This window comes from Talpa occidentalis, unplaced genomic scaffold (genome assembly GCF_014898055.3).
Source record: "Talpa occidentalis isolate TD23 unplaced genomic scaffold, MPIMG_talOcc4v2.1 talOcc4.3, whole genome shotgun sequence".
Lineage (NCBI taxonomy): Eukaryota > Metazoa > Chordata > Mammalia > Eulipotyphla > Talpidae > Talpa > Talpa occidentalis.
The window spans coordinates 36,666,300-36,685,653 of record NW_023603184.1 but is presented as its reverse complement, the minus strand read 5'-3'; the positions used below and the strand labels follow the sequence as shown (position 1 = coordinate 36,685,653).

At 36.3% G+C, this 19,354-nt stretch overlaps 3 protein-coding genes across 3 annotated transcripts; 2 read left to right on the top strand and 1 right to left on the bottom strand.

The window, feature by feature from the left end:
• The first annotated feature begins 5,806 nt into the window (after positions 1-5,806).
• LOC119255018 (olfactory receptor 51A7-like) lies at positions 5,807-6,748 on the top strand. Its single transcript, XM_037522038.1, has one exon. The coding sequence runs from the start codon at positions 5,807-5,809 to the stop codon at positions 6,746-6,748; it is 942 nt and encodes a 313-aa protein (XP_037377935.1).
• A 5,542-nt stretch (positions 6,749-12,290) lies between these two features.
• LOC119255017 (olfactory receptor 52J3) lies at positions 12,291-13,223 on the top strand. Its single transcript, XM_037522037.2, has one exon. The coding sequence runs from the start codon at positions 12,291-12,293 to the stop codon at positions 13,221-13,223; it is 933 nt and encodes a 310-aa protein (XP_037377934.1).
• A 4,686-nt stretch (positions 13,224-17,909) lies between these two features.
• LOC119254670 (olfactory receptor 52E2) lies at positions 17,910-18,860 on the bottom strand. The gene has a single exon (XM_037521770.1). The coding sequence runs from the start codon at positions 18,858-18,860 to the stop codon at positions 17,910-17,912; it is 951 nt and encodes a 316-aa protein (XP_037377667.1).
• Positions 18,861-19,354: the final 494 nt, after the last annotated feature.

Sequence of the window (19,354 nt, the reverse complement as noted above, 5' to 3'; positions counted from 1 at the left end):
TGATCTTGTCAATACCTTTGTATTAGTTAAGTTTCACCAATAAAACAAAATCAATAATATATTAAGAGAGAGTGATTATAAGAATTGGCTCATGCAACTGTGGAAGCTGAGAAGGTCCCTAATCTGTCATCTACAAGCAGGAGACCCATGAACGCTGGTGGTGTAATTCAGTGCAAATCTAAAGACCTGAGTACCAAGGGAGGTAATGGTGCAGATTTCAGTCAAGTCCAAAGGCCTAAGAACCAGGATGTCAATGGCAAATAAAGACATGCTAACTCAAATAATCTGACTCAAATAATCTTCTGGAAGAACAGAAGTCTTAAATCCTTTACTCTTTTGTTCTATTCAGACCCCCAACTGATTAGCTGATACCTACCCATATTAGGGACGGCAAATGGTTTATTAAAACATGGATTCAAATGTTAATTTCATTTGGAATCACAGTTGTTAGACACACCTAAAAATCATGTTTAACAAAATGTCATGGGAACCTTGACTGATGATTGCCTCTTGATTTAAATATCCTTCTTCAACACACAATGTTGACCTATATAAGATATACATCCCAGAAACTAAAATAGAGATAGATGTTTAGTGGCACCTACAAATGTGTACCCCCACATAAACACACTCTGTGCTCATACACAGTTTACAAAAAAATCAAGTGTTTCATTCATTTGTTATATGCATTGAAGTATCATTTTTTAAGTTTTTCAGGGTATCCAGCTTCCTATCTTGGAGGTTTCTAGGGAAACTCTATTTAGTGCCTTATCTGTGCACATAGTCTGTCTCTTTGGTGCAATAATATAAGCCATGATAAAGATTAATGTTCATAAAAAGGTTAAAATCATGTCTTTCACACAGATATGAGATGAGCATGCACTAAATATCTCATTTAACTTCGTTTTAATGAAGGAAGTAGGCAAATGTAGGATACATTCAAAGGCAAACCCACAAAAGGGAAATGTTCATCTTTCACCTCATATCAGGATTGGAATGTTTGCAACTGATACAAATATGGTTCTTCTACAATGTGGGATGGGTGTCAATTGAAATTTCACCTGATAGAAGTTATTTACATGTCTACAACATGAATGGCTTTAATTTCTATTTGTACATGCAGTATACAGAGTGGAAACTATCTCGGGCAACCTAATACTTAGTCTGCACATAATTAAAATCAGGTAACCTATAAGGATAGACTACACATAAAGAAGTTTTCCTTTGGAGAACAATTTTTTCCCTTACAATGTGACTACAATTTTAATAAAATAGTTCAGTGAAAAAATCTTGGTCACAAAATAAGGTTCTCCAATTTTGCTTTGTTATCTTCACACATGTAATAAGAATGTTAATTACCATAAGGGCCTTCTTTAATTTCAGTGTTGGCAGTTTCCATTTGGAATCTCAATTTAAGGTCTCTAAAGGCATTTAAAGCCTTCATACGCTCTACCTATGCTAAGAAGTTCATATCAGATACTCTGTTCATCAATAGCTCCTCTATGTACATGTACATTAAGACAATATTTTTTTTCTTAAAGTTTGTAAAGCATTCTAGGATTCTCCCTTGTCAGGAGGCAACCTTCCTTATTACCGCTATACCAGAAACCAGGACAATTTTCCTTAGAGGGCTTTGTTGGCGTTAGTTCCATAATAGTCTTCAATCACCAAATGTGGCTGGGAATATCTGATTAAATGAGCAATGTTCTCCAACAAAGCATTCAAGGAAAATCCTTGGTTGCATAACCAATTTTATCAATTTTCTTGGTTAAAATAAGGTCAGATTCCTAATACATGTATGCAAATAATACATTGTCATAAAAACCAATGGCTACTCAATAAAGTTTGTGAAGTCTGAGAATTCAATCAAAATCAAGTTAATTTTAATACACTTAATTTTAGTTTACAAAAGCATAGTCTATTAGATTGCAATAGACTTCTCCATAGTTTACTGGAGAAGAAAGAGAAAGACCCTCTGCTATTTATAAATTCAGAAAATAAAACATAAAGAGCCATTGGCAATACTCCAAGTAAACACAGTAAGATGTTCCTCTTCAGTTCATCACTGAGTAGTTACTTCTAGTTCTGTGAACAACGGCTGAGCAATCTTGTGAAGCCAACTACTGTGAAATTAAAAACTGTCCTGAGGATCCTGACTCAGCCTGATAGTTATCTGAGTTTATCCTTCCAAGTTTATCCTTACATTCCTTTGACTCTGATGGCATTTTTGTCTGTCGAGGACCAAACTCTGGCCTGCTGATGATATCAGAAACTTTGCAAATGCATTAGAGTCAATAACAGGAAAAGAGTGAAGCTAATTTAGCCAAATCTATCTTTAAATGGTCATGGCTAATTTATTACTGATAACTGTCAAATGTAAAATTTTTGATGAGTTGATAACATAAATAATGCCATTAACTAAAATTGCCTATTCTGTGGCATCACCAACAAGACAATAAAGTCATTACTACAATCTTTTTGACAAAATATCTCTCAGGATAATGATAAAGTCCATTTTCTTTTTTTTTTTTTTAAGATTTATTTATTTATACAAGGACTGGGTATAGTCAGAAGCACGGGAGGGTGAGAGAATTCACCAGAGCCAGAGCGGGGAGCAGAACAGGCAGAAGGACCGAAGTACACTGCTGAGGGGAGCAGTGGACAGCAGGAGAGGTCTGCGTGCCATGTGGTACCCTCTCCTGGTGGCTGGGGATCGAACTGGCGCTGCAGAGGCTGCGGGCAGCTTCGCAGCCCAGCACTCAACCGCTGCACCACCAGGGTAGGCCCAAAGTCCATTTTCAAGGAAAGTGAATTTTACTTCTGCTGTACCAGAGTGGATAAGCATAATTTTTAAATAGGAAAAAACTTAAGATTTAATATAATGATCATGGACAATAGTATAAATAATATACTGAAAATTATTAAGACTATACCAAGAATATCAAGTATGAGATACTATGAGTGATCCTGGAAGAGACTTACATCTTTTTTTTTTAATACAAAACTTGAAAACTGAAATCAAAAGTGCATCTCTAGTTGAAAAACACTACTTTGAAAGATGTTAGGTGAAAATTAAATTTTCAAGTGCTTTTCAATAAATAGAAAGAAGCACCTATAAATTTAAGGGAATATAATCTAGTGGAGGGGGCAGATGCCTAGAGGCATAGACTTTGTACACTGTGATTTCATCTAAGATTATCCACCTAGTGTTCTCTATCACAAAAGAGAGGATCATAATTCCACCAGTGGAAGTAGACGATGCCTAAGGGTATTGACCACAAATTATTCTTTCCTTGATAGGAGGTTTACCACTCATGCTCTTCAATTCCCTTTGAGTGTTCACTTGCAGGGAGTTTTATTTTCCTCTGAGTACAGGCTGCTGAACTGGAATTCCCAGAGGTTTTCTTTCTTTCTTTTTCTTTTTTTTTTTTTTAATCACTGGGAAAGCTTCAGGGAGACATGAATAGATTCCCTAGATTGGGATAAAAAACTGTTGTTAAGCAGCGGTGAAAATCTGATGGGTCTGTGCCACCTGTGCCACCTCTATTTCCTCCTCACTCCAACAAGTGGCCCCATGATCTACCTACCCACATACTGGTAAGTTTCCTAATATTCATCACCAATACTTGCCTTTGCATCAGCTCAAGCAAGATTTTTCACATTGTCTATCTGATGGTGATCTTCAGGTAATTAGGATGTATTCTCTAGCCAGATCTACAAGAAGCCCAAAAATGCGTATAAAAAGATGGGTGGGACTTAATCATCCTGCTAACTTATGGGGATGAAGTAGGTTCTAAGCTAGTGTTAGTGGGTGAGCACAGAAAAACATACAAAGCAGGTACCTGGGCAGCTCTCCTCCCCTCTATGACTATGCAGATATTTCTTTTCTCAAACCTTTTCCCTTTGCAAAGCAGCAGAGGCAACTCTCTGTTGCCTGCATCTGTACAAGCATCTCTCTTTCCTTTTTCTCTTTTCCTTTATAAACTTGCTGTGTACTGATGAATAAAAACAACCAGGCACCTAGACCTGTCCCTGGGTGGTATATTAGCTGAGCATAAAGTTATTGTTTTTGTAAGATGTTTCTGGGTGCATTTATGTCAGACCACTGAATTTGCAATGGACATCAGCCAGAGAGCAGTAATGTGCACTCAAAGTTTCTGTCTCCTTAGTATTTCCTAATTCAGTATTCTAACTAGGTTTAAATCTTTGCTGTACATTTTCTTCTTTTAATAAACAAGAAACTAATTCAATGTTATAACAAAAATGATGTATGGGTTTTTTAAAGTCATGCAGGGAAGGGTTTTGTACAAATTCCATTTAATGCTTTAATTTTAAGGTAGAGGCCTCCAAGTTGAGGATATGATTTCTCATTTGCTCAGCATACATCAATGGACACAGAGATGATACATGATTGCATGCGATAACATAGCTAGAAGGAGAAAAGACAACAATATTCCCAACAAGTGCACCATGTGGACTGAGTTTCTATTATTCTCATTACCGAGCTAACCCTTGACTAAGAGTTTGTGGGTTACTTTGTGTTCACTAGGTAGACAGGGTTAAAACAAATTAGAAAACAAATTGATAGCGACGAAAACAATATCAACTCTTATTCAAAGCAGGAGAGAAAAATAGGTGTTGCTTAAGTTTTGTAATATTGAAAAATACCAAATTCTGTCTTACTTTCTCCTATTTATAAAAAAAGAATTTTGCTGTTGTATTCCAATATGCCAATATGTATATTTGCCTAATGATTGCTTTCAATAGATCTTTGTATCTTTCCTTTCAGATGATCTTCTAAAGCAATAACATAGAAGCAAGGAGCATTGTGATATATGTGTTTAGGAGCTAATCAACCCAACAAGTAGTAACATAGAGCAAAAATGGGGGGAGGGGACAGATAAGGATGTTTAAGAGGCTCAATCTGTGTCACAGTCTGACAGGGAAGAGGGAGGGTTTTACAAGTCAGTGAAGCCATTTAACTTTGGCTTCATTTTGACTTTTGTTAAGAAGAGATAGAATAACTAAACTATCTTACAGGAAGACAAAGCTGACACCCTAACACAAAGGCCTTTGGTAGGAACTGTGTGCACATATGGTCTTTGATACTGTGGTGAGTGTCTTCCAGACATGAATGTAATTAATCATTCAATCAATTGTTTATAAGGGTTTTATTTTTTCTTGTATGCTAGTTGCATTTAAAATTCTCATCATTATCTAACCTATTCTTCCATGCCATTTTGCTTAAAAAATTGTCTGTGATATATTTATCACGAAATTGCTAGCAGGCAACTTAGAGATAGAAGTGAAACTAAGCAAGGTGTTCAATCTAGAGAGATGGAATTAAACCCAGGAAAAGAAATTCTAAAGCTCAAGAGAAGTACTCACAGGAGTAAAAGGTCAGAAACACAAAAGGTATATGCAACAGTTGATGGACTGTGAGTCTAGAGGTAAGAAATGATATATGTGAGGTAAGAAATGATATATGCACAGATATATGTGCTGATTCCAGGGAAATATTTTTCAAATATTTTAATCCATCTATTGATGAATATGCATGGGGCAAACAGATGTTCATTTTTCTCTTGGTATCATACTCATATGTGCCATGATATTTCTCCTGTCCATATTTTACACAATGCTTTGTTTTAGTCCTAGAATTTTATAAAACAGCTGGATTCTCAAAGTTTCTACTCACCAAGAACAACACAAATGACTAAACAGATGCACACTTAAGCAAATTAATTTATGCCATTGCAGAAAAATTTTTCTTAGGACCATATCCTGATTCCCTCACATTTTTGCAATGTCAGTCTTCAACACATCTGAAGAGGAAATCTCTACTTTCTTCCTCACTGGGATCCCAGGGACGGAACACGCTCACATGTGGGTCTCCATCCCAATTTGCCTCATGTACCTCATTGCCATGCTGGGGAACTGCATCATCATCTTTCTTATAAAAACAGAGACCACTCTGCATGAGCCTATGTATTATTTTCTCCTCATGCTGGCCTTTTCTGACCTGGGGCTGTCCATCTCCTCCCTTCCAACTATGTTGAGAATCTTCTTGTTCAATGCCACTGGAATTTCCCCAGATGCCTGCTTTGCCCAAGAGTTTTTCATTCATGGATTCTCAGCTATGGAGTCATCAGTTCTTCTTATCATGTCCATGGATCGCTTTATAGCCATCTGCAACCCTCTGAGATACACATCCATCCTCACCAGTGACAGGGTAGTTAAAATTTGCCTTGCATTGGCAATCAGAAGTATCTTATATGTTTTCCCTTTTCCTTTTATCTTAAAGAGGCTGAAATTTTGTAAGAAAAGCCTTCTATCCCACTCCTACTGCCTCCACCAGGATGTCATGAAGCTGGCCTGTTCTGACAACAGCGTCAATATCATCTATGGAATGTTTGTGGCTCTAACAGCTATGTTAGATTTGTTGTGCATTTCTGTGTCTTACATGCTGATCCTGAGAACTGTCCTGGGCATTGCCTCACACAAGGGTCGCTTCAAGGTCCTCAACACTTGCATCTCCCATCTCTGTGCTGTGCTCATCTTCTATGTGCCTATTGTCACCTTGGCTATCATTCACCGCTTTGCCAAAAATGCTTCTCCAGTTATTAAGGTCTTAATAGCTGACATCTTCCTTCTTATCCCCCCTCTGATGAATCCCATTGTGTACTGTGTGAAGAGTCAGCAGATTCGAAATCTAATCTTGGCAAAATTATGTGAAAAACAGGATTGATGGGAAAATTCAACTCTAATAAAAGTCCAACTCACTTGGGATCATGAATGACAGTGAAGTAATAGAGATTGCATTCAATGATACATGGCATATCAGTAAACCTGTCACGGTTTGCTGGAATAATTTGATTAAGAAATGACATTCTAGGTTAGATGAGTCAGGCTTGGCAGTTAAATTATAACTTTGATTCCCCACTGCCTTTCCCACTGTTTACCTCTTTATACAATCTGTCCACCAGTAGTATGAACATATCAATACTAGTTTTAGCAGAGAATCCTAATTATAATTAAAGAAAATTTTAATGTATGCCATTTTTTAAATGTTCATCTTGGAGTGAAAAGTCATGGCCCCAATTACCCAGGAAAGATGAGGAGGGACTGAGGTGTGCTCAGAGATTAAATGCACTTCCACAGCCACACCTAGAGTCAGCATTCTTTGAAGACTGGTTGTGTGTTGATGCATTTGTGCATCCGCTGATGTATCAGCAACTCAAACTACTAAAAATGTCTCTGTCTTCCAGTGTTTTGTTTTTGTTTTATATCCAAAAGGTAGATTTATTATGAAAAGGGAGAGAAAAATCAAGGACACTTAAATAGACACAAGTGGCAGAAAGAGCAGCCCCTGAAAGGGACAGGTTTGCTAGGAGAGAGGCCTGCATGGTCATAGGCAGGCAGAAGGGCCACTGCTGTCCTCCAGTATTTTGAAGACTATTTGAATATATTGAATGTACAAGACAACTGAAGTTAAATGCAAAAATAACTAAAAATGTAACATTTTATTCATTTGTATTTTTAACTGTCTACAATAAATTTCAGAAATTCCATCTACTGGTATGCATATTGAGTTCTCTGTCCCTCACTGAAGCTCGTCTGGCATCCTTTATTTGCCAGTGTTTAACCCTTACCAACAGGGTTACTTCTGTATTATTTGTATCTTAAATTATTATGTAAGTAACTTTAAAGGTAAATTTTATTTTCAATTTTTGTTAGTGCCTAATCTAAGTGGCTATAATATACTAATTGTTTATTGTATGTTTGTAAAAAGTAGACTAGTCTTAATGAATTCTGTAGCTATGAATAAAATATATGCTTGAAAGCAAAGAATCAATTAGCTTATGTCTGGAAAATCTACTGATACAGAGATCATCTGTTTTAGCAATTAATCACTTAGGAAAAATATGAAAGTAAAAGTTTGCCAAAATAGTATTCAGAAAATACTAAATGTATTTTTTTAAAAAAAGAAATCTCATGTATATAAGAGATCTATTCAGGTTGTCATTAATGGTTCCCTGACTAAGATTTGCTTTACATAAGCACCAATTTCACTAATTAATATTCTACTCTGCAAATAAAAAGTTCCTGCAAGATACACCCTCCATAACCTGTGATTTTAAAACTAAAAGTTATTATTTTAGCAAAGCAATAGCAATTTGGGGCAAGGTTCACACATCAGGGTTCACATATTTGAAATGAAAGTTGCAAGAGCATGGGGGCCTATAGCACTCTAAATGCTTGAAAGAGATCCTTAGCATCAACAGCTCTTAATCTCTTTATCTCTTGTCCCCACTGCTTTCAGTATTTTGAATGAAGCTAACCCACATGGTGACAAAAATGATTGCCAGATGGAGAAATTAGAAACTGGAAGTGAGAGTGGGGATCACTGTTTAAAGCTTGCTTTGAGAAAAGAGAAAAGAAAATTTCCATTATAGGTTTCACTTAGAGATCTAGGGAAAGGATTTCACAGTTCACATTACCTAATGTCATTAAACCAGAACTGATCATGATACTCAGAGATATTAATTTCATGTAATTGGCAAAAATGGGTCATGTGCCAGTCCACATGGTACTCCAAGAATCATTATGAATAAAATAAACAGAAGGGAATGTTTCCCTTCCTTTAAGTTTTGAAGAAATGTCATTTGGCAGGAATAAACAAAGTAAAATTAAAATAAATGTAAAATAAAACCAAAACAACATTTGTCTTTTAAAACCCCAATGTGGCAGAATGACATCAATGAGAAGAAATGATTCAGAAGACCCAGATACTTGGTATCTTTGTAAATAATACCTAACTATAAGCCATGTTTAGCTCTCTACTATTTGAGTGGTTCACTCTTTGCCGGGCATTAGAAACACCTAGTAAATGATTAAAATGTTAGTGCTCAGATGACAATGAATGAAATAAGAATGCTATATTTACTCTTCCGTTTATGAATAATGAAACTGTTTTTAATGTAACACTGTTATGAATAAAGTTTACTTACTTGTGTTTGATTGTTTGAAAATAAAATTATTTCTCCTGAAGTGGAATCTTGAGGTCATAATAAAGGTACATATTTAGTTTGGTAGATGATATCATACAGGTTTCTAACACAGTAGTAGTTCATTCATATTCTATCAACAAGCGTGAGGGTTTCAGTTCCTTTCCAGTGTCAAGAAGACTAAGCCTTATTTAAATTTTAGCCATTCTTGAAGAAGAAAATGTTAAAGAATATCATGTTTTATTTTAAAACAATATTAAGCAATGTAATATTGTTTATCCATGAAAAGATGGGTAATGTTAACATTCTATGTTTCTTATACATATAAACAAAGCACTACAATGTTACTGGAATATAGATTGTGATACATTAAAATTGTATGCTAAAAATTCTACAGCTACTACCAAACATATACTTATCATACATCTGACAAGGGGCTGATATCCAAGATCTGTAACGAACTCATACAGCTCAACCACAAAAAAGCGACTAACCTGATCAAAAATTGGGCAGAAGACATAAATAGGCAATATCCAAAGAAGCCATACAATGCAGATTTAAAAATAATGAAAAATAAACAACCAAAATAAAAACAAAAATATTACCCCATCTTATTTTCAGAACAATTGGAATACTTAAGAAACTATCATTATTATTATGATAGTTTTCAAAGAACAAGGTCAGGATGACATGCAATATAAATATTTGAGAATAGTAAGTCATTATAAAAATGAAGAAATTATTCAGGAAACAATTTGTATTTTTTAAATATTCCCCATTAGAGGTATTTTTACTGAAATATTCTGTATCCAATCACCCCTTTCTTTCCACGTGGAGGAAGATATTTTTATTGGTTTTGATGACTTATAAAATAGTTGATTCTTCTGACTGCAGTCTCCTTTTGTGTTTATTATAGAAACCAATAGCCTAGAAGGAATATAAATTATCCTTCTTGCTGTGTTTTATAGCACTAGACTTCACGTTTAGATTCCTCTTCTCATACAGCCTATGATGGGATTAGCAGACTTATTTCTGTAGATCAGTTTAGAAATTCCATTGTAGAGTATATCTAAACAGAATGCATCTCAGTCTTCAGCTTATCAATAATAAAGTTGGTTATTTGTCTTCATTTGTTTGTCAACATACCTCCTTTTGAAGAGACAGTAAAAAAGGAAGAATGATAGTTTTAGTGCAAGTTAAAATATTTGAAATTAACAAGTTTTATCTATTTGTAGGTTAGTAAGTCATAGAATTGGGCCACTTAATCACTTCAAATAGAGATACAACATATTTGTTTTATATGTGTCAAGTATAAATGACATTAACTTTATATTACATGCCCACTTTTTAAACTTTTATTTACATACATATAAGTTTGCTTCTATATTCCTTGGACATCTTTGTTGTTGTAGAATCTAGAAGTTTGTAAGCAGTCTCTGAGGACTGAGTCCCACAGCTATTTATAAAGTTGGGATTAAAGTGGAATGTAAGCTCAGAAATATCCCTTAAGCCTAGTACAAATAAGACTTCATGCACTGTTCAGGAAGAGGAATAAGGACGTGCTGCTTGATGCTGTGTCTAATCCCTGATTTGTACGGAAAGAAGAGGTGAATGAGTTGGTGATTTCTGCTGAATACATGTAGCAATAAATGGGGAGACAAGTATGCAAAGCACGCTGGGACCTGGACCATGCAGCAAACCTGAACCAGGCAGGAAAAAGACGGCTTTTATTTTATTTTTTTAAAGTTTTAAAATGATAAGATTATCTTTAAAATCTCTCACAAAGATCCAAGACATTTAATATTACCATGTCAATCACATTGGGTGAAATATATTTCTATAGCAGCAGAAAGAAATAAGGCAAGTGGAGAAGTACTGTTGACAATGGGATCTCATATTGCTCTAAAATAAACAAGGATGCTGCAGTTTGGTCTCAGTCATCATCTTTCTACAAGGCAGTGATATTTAATTGACCAGGGTGTCTATGTTTTTGTATAACAAAAAGCCAGTTCCCACTGCAGCATTTTCTCTCTGTGTTGAATTACATACACAGAAGATAGTTTATTTTTTCACCTTGGTGTGGTTTTTATATGAGATTAAAAAAAGAATTAAATATGGTAAGATAATGAAGCTATGGCAAGGACAAAAGCCAAGATTTCTATGATTCATTTTTAATTACAACTACTGTATCACATTTGCCAGGGTAAGTCTCTTTACATCACTATGAGCGGCTTGATTCGTATGGTAGCATTTTGAAGGCCTGACTTAAGTATCTCCAATTCCTTTATATCATTGCAGGAGTAGATTCTTCTCTGCTGAGACACTGCTCTCCCCAAGAACAATAAAAAATCAGTCTGGTAACAAAACCATCTACCCAAATTTCCAGTGTCTTGAACTGGTAGGGGAGTGACCACGTAAGTATTCGCTGTATAGCAGCAGTAAAATTAGCCACAGCTCTGTGAGTACTGTTATGTTGTGGATAGTGAATAAGTATTAAAATGACATTAGACAGATATTTTTCTTTCCTTTCCCAAAGGATACTCTATGCAATCTTTAAATCATGCAATGGCTGATTCTGTTCCTGGCCAGAAATCTGAAGGGGCCAGCACTTGTCTGAGAACATGCGACTATTTTGAATCTGAGTTTGTGCATGTGTGTTTCTGTGCCAATGACTAAGGAGGAATCAGAACTAATGTTTTGATTGTGTGAGTACCCTACAACAGCATGTGGTGGTTTTTTTTTTATTTTTGACTGCATAAAGCCTTTTTATTACCTTTGTATATATTATCTTGACCACATATATAGCATTGATGTTTTCAGTGTCACTCACCAGAAAGTGGATTTCCCAGTTTTGAATAATATCCTATACACTTTCAAATGATGACAAGCTCTAGTTATTAGAAATCTGCATTGAGCTTGCTGCAAGCCTCCGTGTTTGGAAACAGAACTCAATCAGCAGGCAGAATAGAAACTCAAAACATGACCCTGGCCTGACCTATCAAATGGCTATGGGGATAGTTCAATTGTCATTTACTAATCTGTGTGCTCATACAGTAAATAGGGCCTCAACTCTGTGCTGAAAATGATTGACCTTATCTTCTCCTTTGGATATCTTTTCTGATCTCTCTCTCTCTCTCTCTCTCTCTCTCTCTCTCTCTCTCTCTCTCTCTCTCTCTCCTTTCTCTCCCCTCCCTCTTTCCTCTCCCGTCAGACCTCCCTGCTCCATCTCTCTCATTTTCCTCCTTACAGGAGAACTGGCTTCCCCTCCTTTGCACTGACAGGATGACACACAACAGTAGCATTTTCCACCCAACCACATTTTTCCTCGTTGGAATCCCAGGTCTGGAAGAGGTCCACGCTTGGATCTCGCTGCCTTTCTGCTCTGTTTACCTTGTGGCTTTACTGGGCAATGCCACAATTCTGATGGTCATCAAGACAGAGCAGAGTCTCCGGGAGCCCATGTTCTATTTTCTGGCCATCCTGTCGACAATAGATCTAGCGCTTTCTACCACTTCCATGCCCCGCATGCTAGGCATCTTCTGGTTTGATGCTCATGAGATTAACTTTGGAGCTTGTGTGGCCCAGATGTTTCTAATCCATACTTTCACTGGCATGGAAGCTGAGGTTTTATTGGCCATGGCCTTTGACCGCTATGTGGCTATCTGCTCTCCTCTCCACTACACGACCATCTTGACATCCCGGGTCCTGATGGGCATCAGCATATGCATTGTGATTCGCCCAGTCCTGTGTATGCTCCCCATGGTCTATCTCGTCTATCGCCTACCCTTTTGTCAGAGTCATATAATACCTCATACCTACTGTGAGCACATGGGCATTGCAAAACTATCCTGTGGAAATATCAGCATCAACGTTATCTATGGGCTCTTTGTGGTGGCTCTCTTTCTCTTGAACCTGACTCTTATTGGAATCTCCTATATTTACATTCTCCGTGCTGTCTTCCGCCTCCCATCCCAGGAGGCACGGCTCAAATCCCTGAGCACATGTGGCTCCCATGTTGCAGTCCTTGGTGTTTTCTATATCCCTTCCGTCTTCTCCTTCCTCACTCACCGATTTGGACACAACATACCCCACTATATCCACATTCTTGTTGCCAATATCTATTTGGTGATCCCGCCTTCACTCAACCCCATCATTTATGGTGTAAGGACCAAACAGATAAGAGAGAGAGTGCTCCATGTCTTTACTAAAATGTAAGACTTCTACCATGCTATTTGATTAAGGAGTTTGAGGTATCTTGGAAGACCTGTGTTCTTGCTAACAAGTGTCTCCTGGCTTTAACGAATGCTGCAGGTTGCAATAGAAGTGGATTTGTTCTTAGCTATGGGTTAATGGACTCTAATACTTGTGAAATTTCATTGAATCTCAAGTTCAAAGACTAACGGGTTAACCTGGAAGAGAGATGAGTGACCACTGAGTGCTTGTCTTGGCATAGAGTCCTTGATGGCATGAGGCTGCTTCTTTTCTGAGGAAAGAACATACATACAATGAGGTGTCTTTTGTGTTGAATTAATTTGACAAATATGGTGCTGGAAATTTGACTTCATTCACGCTTTTGTTCACACATTCACTTATTCATTTTATTAGTCACTTGATTTGTATTCATTTTGTGTCTATTGTATGTCTTCAATCATTCTCATTGCTAAGGATAAATCAATGAGCCAAACGGCCACCAGTGTCTGGCCTTCTGACTTGTGTTTTGTTATGTTCTTAAAAAGAAAAAAGCCAAGTTTGTAAGTTAAGAAAAATTATTGCCAAATCTATAACTTGGAGTGGAATGTCTGCCAAACATATAAGACTCAGTGGGGTGTAATAACCAGAACAAACATATTTTCAAAACTATTTCTCACTGATACCTTTGCCATTATAATTCTTTTCCCAGTTGAAGTTAAAATGGTAACTATCCCATTTTCCATGGCTTTGTAGAACTTAAAGAATTTCAAATCAGTCAGCAATTCAACTTATGATCGTTATTCTTCTTTCTTTCAGTTTTTTACTATCTTGGTAATTAAGTTTATCTCCATTTAAGTTATCAAAGAAGTTCAATACAACAACCTGACAATTTTAATATTTTAAATACACTAATTTCATACACATTTAACACAAATATTGCCATTTTTCTACTTCTTTGCTGTTTTGTATTTAGTCTTTTTTACTTTAACCTGAGCTATGGCGCATAACAAATATTTTCTTTTGATTTATTGTTATGTTGTTTTTATTTTGATAATTTTATAGTTACTTTAATCATTGTCCTACATGATGACCATGCAACTTATAAATTCTAATAAAAATTAGCAGTTTTACTGCTTTCTGTTAATAAAGGATATTTAAAAAAAATCATTGCCCATTTCTCTACTTTATGATTTACCTACTATTTTTTTTTAAAGATTTACTTATTTATTATTTATACAAGCACTGGGTACAGTCAGAAGCGCGGGAGGGTGAGAGAATTCACCAGAGCCAGAGCGGGGAGCAGAGCAGGCAGAAGGACCGAAGTACTCTGCTGAAGGGAGCAGCGGGCGGCAGGAGAGGTCTGCGCACCATGCGGGACCCTCCTCCAGTGGCCGGAGAGCAGCCGGGGATTGAACCAGTGCTGCAGAAGCTGCAGGCAGCTTCGCAACCCAGCGCTCAACTGCTGCGCCACCGGGGAGGCCCTGAATTTATTTCTTATAAAAACTCTAAAGATTGTTAAAAATCACATCTGAGGAAATAGTGTTCAAATTCATCATTTTTGAATCATCATTCTCAGAGGTTCTAATGTGTGGGTCTCCAAAATAAGTAAATGTAAATCAGACAATATACAATGTTTTCCTAATTAATGCATGTGAATGGCTAGTGGTTCAAAAATACTAATCAATCAACCAAGATATTAAAGAGGAAACCAAATAAAGAAAATGTAAATTGCATTAGACTAGGAAGAAAAATTTGTCTCATAATAGTCAGTCCATTTGGAATTAGTAAAGGGACACAAGTCTTAAGGAAATCTTTACAGTTTCCCTCTTAATAATGGGAAAGGAGGGCTATATCAGAACAAAACTATCTTAAGGGGAATTTTTAACAAGAGAGGTAAAAAAAATTCATTTATCAAAAAACTAACATAGGGCCTCCCTGGTGGCACAAGCGGTTGAGCACCGCATAGTGAAGCTGTCCGCAGCCTCTGCAGTGTGGGTTCCATTCTGGCGGACCAGTGAGAATCCCACATGGCGAAGCAGACCTCTCCTGTCTTGCCCGCTGCTCCCCTCAGCAGTGTATTTCGTCAGTCTGCCTGTTCTGTTCCCCGCTCTGTCTCAGGTGAATCCTCTCACCCTCCTGCGCATCTGGCCTGGACCCCGGTTCTTGTATAAAAATAAATAAATCTTTAAAAAAAAAAAAAACCAAAAACCAAAAAAAAAAAAAAAAAAAACTAACATATTTGGAAGAGATACTTTTTGTGAGCAAAAAATGGTCTCTAGATTAATGTAAAATATAAAAACTTTTCTAATTGAGTATATTAAACACAAACATAACAAATCGTTAAAAGAGAAAAGGGACAGTACCTAAACATAGGCACACTAACAGAAAGATACACAAATAACTGAATATGTAGAAAGACAGATACAAAAGCCATACACATATACTGATACCTGATATCCCCTAAATATCCAAAATAATTCTGAGAAAAAAAGAACAAAAATGGAGATATCTGCAAAAACAACCAAAACAGCATGATATTGAACTAAAAACAGAATTTTGCTCAATGGAATGTAACCGAAAGCACAGAGATAAGCTCACTTCACTCATATATGGAAAAGTAATCTGTGACAAAGGAGATAAGAACATTAAAGAAAATCTCTTCAATAAATGATGCTTGTTTAAAAGCTGGACAGTCTGTGTAAAGAATGTAACTGAACTACTCTCTTGCACCTACACAAAAGTTAATTCGAAATAATGAGTTGAATGTAAGGTATGAAATCTTAAAATACATTGATGAAACTATAGGCAATAAGCTCATTTGTGTGGACCTTAAAGATGTCTTTGGGGGTTCAATTCCAATGGCAAGGGAAACAAAAGTAAAATTTTTTTGAAAAATAGAACCATTTCAAACTAAAAAGCTTCTGTACAGAAAAAGAAGCTATCATCAAAATGGAAAGGCAGCCTGCTGAATGGGAGAAAATATTTTCAAATTATACATCAAACAAAGGATATATAACAAAAATATATGAACAATTAATACAATTCAATAACATAAAAAAAAAATCTCATCTCAATGTGAACAGAGAATCTGAATGGACACCTCTCCAATGAAGACCTACAGATAGCCATCTCTTATTATATCCTGTTAATGGGAACTGCAAATCAATGCAATCATGTCATACATGTGAGAATGACTATTAAAAAAAGACAAGTAACAAGTGTTGGAGTAAGTGTGGGAAAAGGGAGCCCTCCTATTCTGTTGGCAGGATTGTAAATGGATGCAATCATTATGGAAATCTCAAAAAACTAAAAACAGAAATTTCATTTGCTCCAGTTATCTTACTTCTGGGCATTTGCCTGGTGGCTATGTAAACACTAATTGGAGCATATATGTAGACTTTCCTATAGTGACATTATACACAATAGCCAAGAGCTAGAATCAAACTGAGGGACTATCAGTGAATGAATGGATAAAGAACTTTGTGCTATATTCCTATAGCACAAAGGAGTACTGATCAGGCTATTTGCAACAAGTTGGATGGACCTAGAAGGTGTTACGCTAGGTGAAATAAATCAATCAGAAAGATAACCACCACATGGTTCACTCATGTGAAAGAAAAATAAACAAAACTTACTAACATGAAAAAAAAAGTAAACTTTTTTAAAAGATATTATTTATTTATGCATACAAGAGCTGGGGTACAGGCCAGAGGTATGGGGGGTGAGAGAATTCACCAAAGACAGAGTAGGGAACAGAACTGGCAGACTGATTGAAGTACACTGCTAAGGGGAGCAGTGGGAGAGTCAGGAGAGGTTTGCTGCAACATGTGGGTAGCTCCCTGGCTGGCCGGGGACTGAACTCGCACTGCAGAGGCTGCGAATTGCTTCACAGTGTGGGGCTTAACCCCTTGAGCCACCAGGGAGGCCCCCCCTCAAAGTAAACTCTTGACTATAAACACAAAATAGTTATTACCACTTGGGAAGAGAAACAGGAGTGGGAAAATTAGGTTAAAACTTAATTATATGTTGAAAGAAGGCAAACTAGACTTTTTGTGGGTACAAAATATAATAGATACAAATGTTTATTTATAATAATAATATGTACACCTAAAATTATATAATATTGTAAGCTAATGTCACCTAAATAAAAATATTTTTAAAACAAATTTACTAGTAGGCATCTGGATGTGAAATTTTCAAAAAAAATTGATTATAAATTTAAATTCTTTACATTTTAAATGTCTATTCATTTTATATTTCCTCTTGAGTTATCTATAAATATATTTTGATATAAACAAAAAACAACAGAATTCATTGCCTATTGAACTGTGCATCAAGAAACACAGAAGAATTTCTACCAGCTGTTTAAAAATAAGAGATATTAAATGGATCCAAATGAAGAAAAGAAGATCATTGAAAATGTGAAGTAATTATATTTTCTATTTCAAATGTGGAATGAGCTTTGAGCATAAATTTTTATTACATACTTTTAGTAATTTTTATTGAGGTGACATTGGCCTGAAAATGCATATAGATATATGAATTTAATAGCCAATGCATATAATGAAATGCATATAAATACATGAAATATATTAAAATTCATGTATATAAATACATAAATTTAATAGCCAATGCATGTTGTAACATAATTTTTATGAGATTGTATTTCTCTGACTTAATTTCCATATTGACACTGATTATTATTGATTGTCATTCTTTTTCCTTTCCTTGTTTCTGGAATAGTTTTTTAACACGGTCATATATTTGCTTGGTTCTGACTCCGTATATGACAGGGTTGAGCATTGGTGGCACCACAACATAGAGATTGGCCAGCAGTATGTGGATATAGCGGGGGACATTTCGGCCAAAACGATGTGTCATAAAGGAAAAGAGGGCTGGTGTATAGAAGGCAAGAATGACAAAAACATGAGAACCACATGTGCTGAGGGATTTGAGTCGGGCTGCATGGGAAGGAAGACGGAAAACAGCATGAAGTATTTGAACATAAGAAAGGGCAATGGTTATGATGTCAAACACTAGATTACCAATCGCACATAAACCATAAATAATATTGATTTTAATGCTGGCACAAGCAAGACGAGCAAGGCCCATGTGTTCACAATAGGTGTGGGGGATGATACTATTCCCACAGAAAGGCAATCGCAAAATGAGAAATACAAATGGAACTGTAAAAATAATTGCCCTCACTAATACACCTAGACCAATTACAGAAACAACCTTGTTGGTGAGGATAGTGCTATATCGGAGTGGGTTGCAGATGGCCACATAGCGGTCATAAGCCATTGCCAGGAGCACTGATGACTCCATAAGTGTGAAGTTGTGAATGAAAAACATCTGGGTGAGGCAGGCTTCAAAGATGATCTCTCTGAGGTTGAACCAGAAGATACCAAGCATCTTTGGGATGGTAGCTGTGGAGAGACCCAAGTCAATGATAGCCAACATGGCCAGGAAGTAGAACATTGGTTGGTGTAGGCTGCTTTCAGTCTTGATCACAAAAAGAATGATGAGATTCCCTATGAATGCAATCATGTACACAGCACAGAAGGGAAAGCCAATCCAGATGTGAAGTGTTTCCATCCCTGGGATTCCCAGCAACAAGAAGGAAAAGGGGTGAAACTGGGTGTCATTAGGAAGAAACATCTTACTTGGTAATGCATAAGTCTTCAGAAATATATGCTCATCCAGTCTACAAGGCACCAGATAGATTTCTGTAATGCTGGAGACCTAGGAATGAGATAATAACACTTAATTAAGTGCCTGATTTCATTTTTACTGTAATTATCAGAGAATATTCCTTATACTTTTTTGGAATTTTGATCAGTTTAGGATTTTGCTACTCTCTAAATATAGTGATGGCCATTAATTTCAGTTGATTGAATGACAACACATAGGATTAACATGGAGGATGGGTAATAACTAGTCAATAAACACATATATTCATTAAAATGCATGACAAAAATTACTCGAAAGGGTTAAAAATTGATCCAGCTTTAGCATGAGTCACTATTATTACAAAAATAAGATAGGGAATAATAGTAAAAGTAACATCAGCTACCATTACTGAGATGCTGCTGACTACCTATTTGTGAAGCTTTCATCAGACTCTGCAAAAATAATCTCCAATATTAAAAAAC

Bases quoted from the DNA above. Each gene is read 5' to 3' on its own strand.
- LOC119255018 (XM_037522038.1), top strand. From the start codon at position 5,807: ATGTCAGTCTTCAACACATCTGAAGAGGAAATCTCTACTTTCTTCCTC.
- LOC119255017 (XM_037522037.2), top strand. From the start codon at position 12,291: ATGACACACAACAGTAGCATTTTCCACCCAACCACATTTTTCCTCGTT.
- LOC119254670 (XM_037521770.1), bottom strand. From the start codon at position 18,860: ATGTTTCTTCCTAATGACACCCAGTTTCACCCCTTTTCCTTCTTGTTG.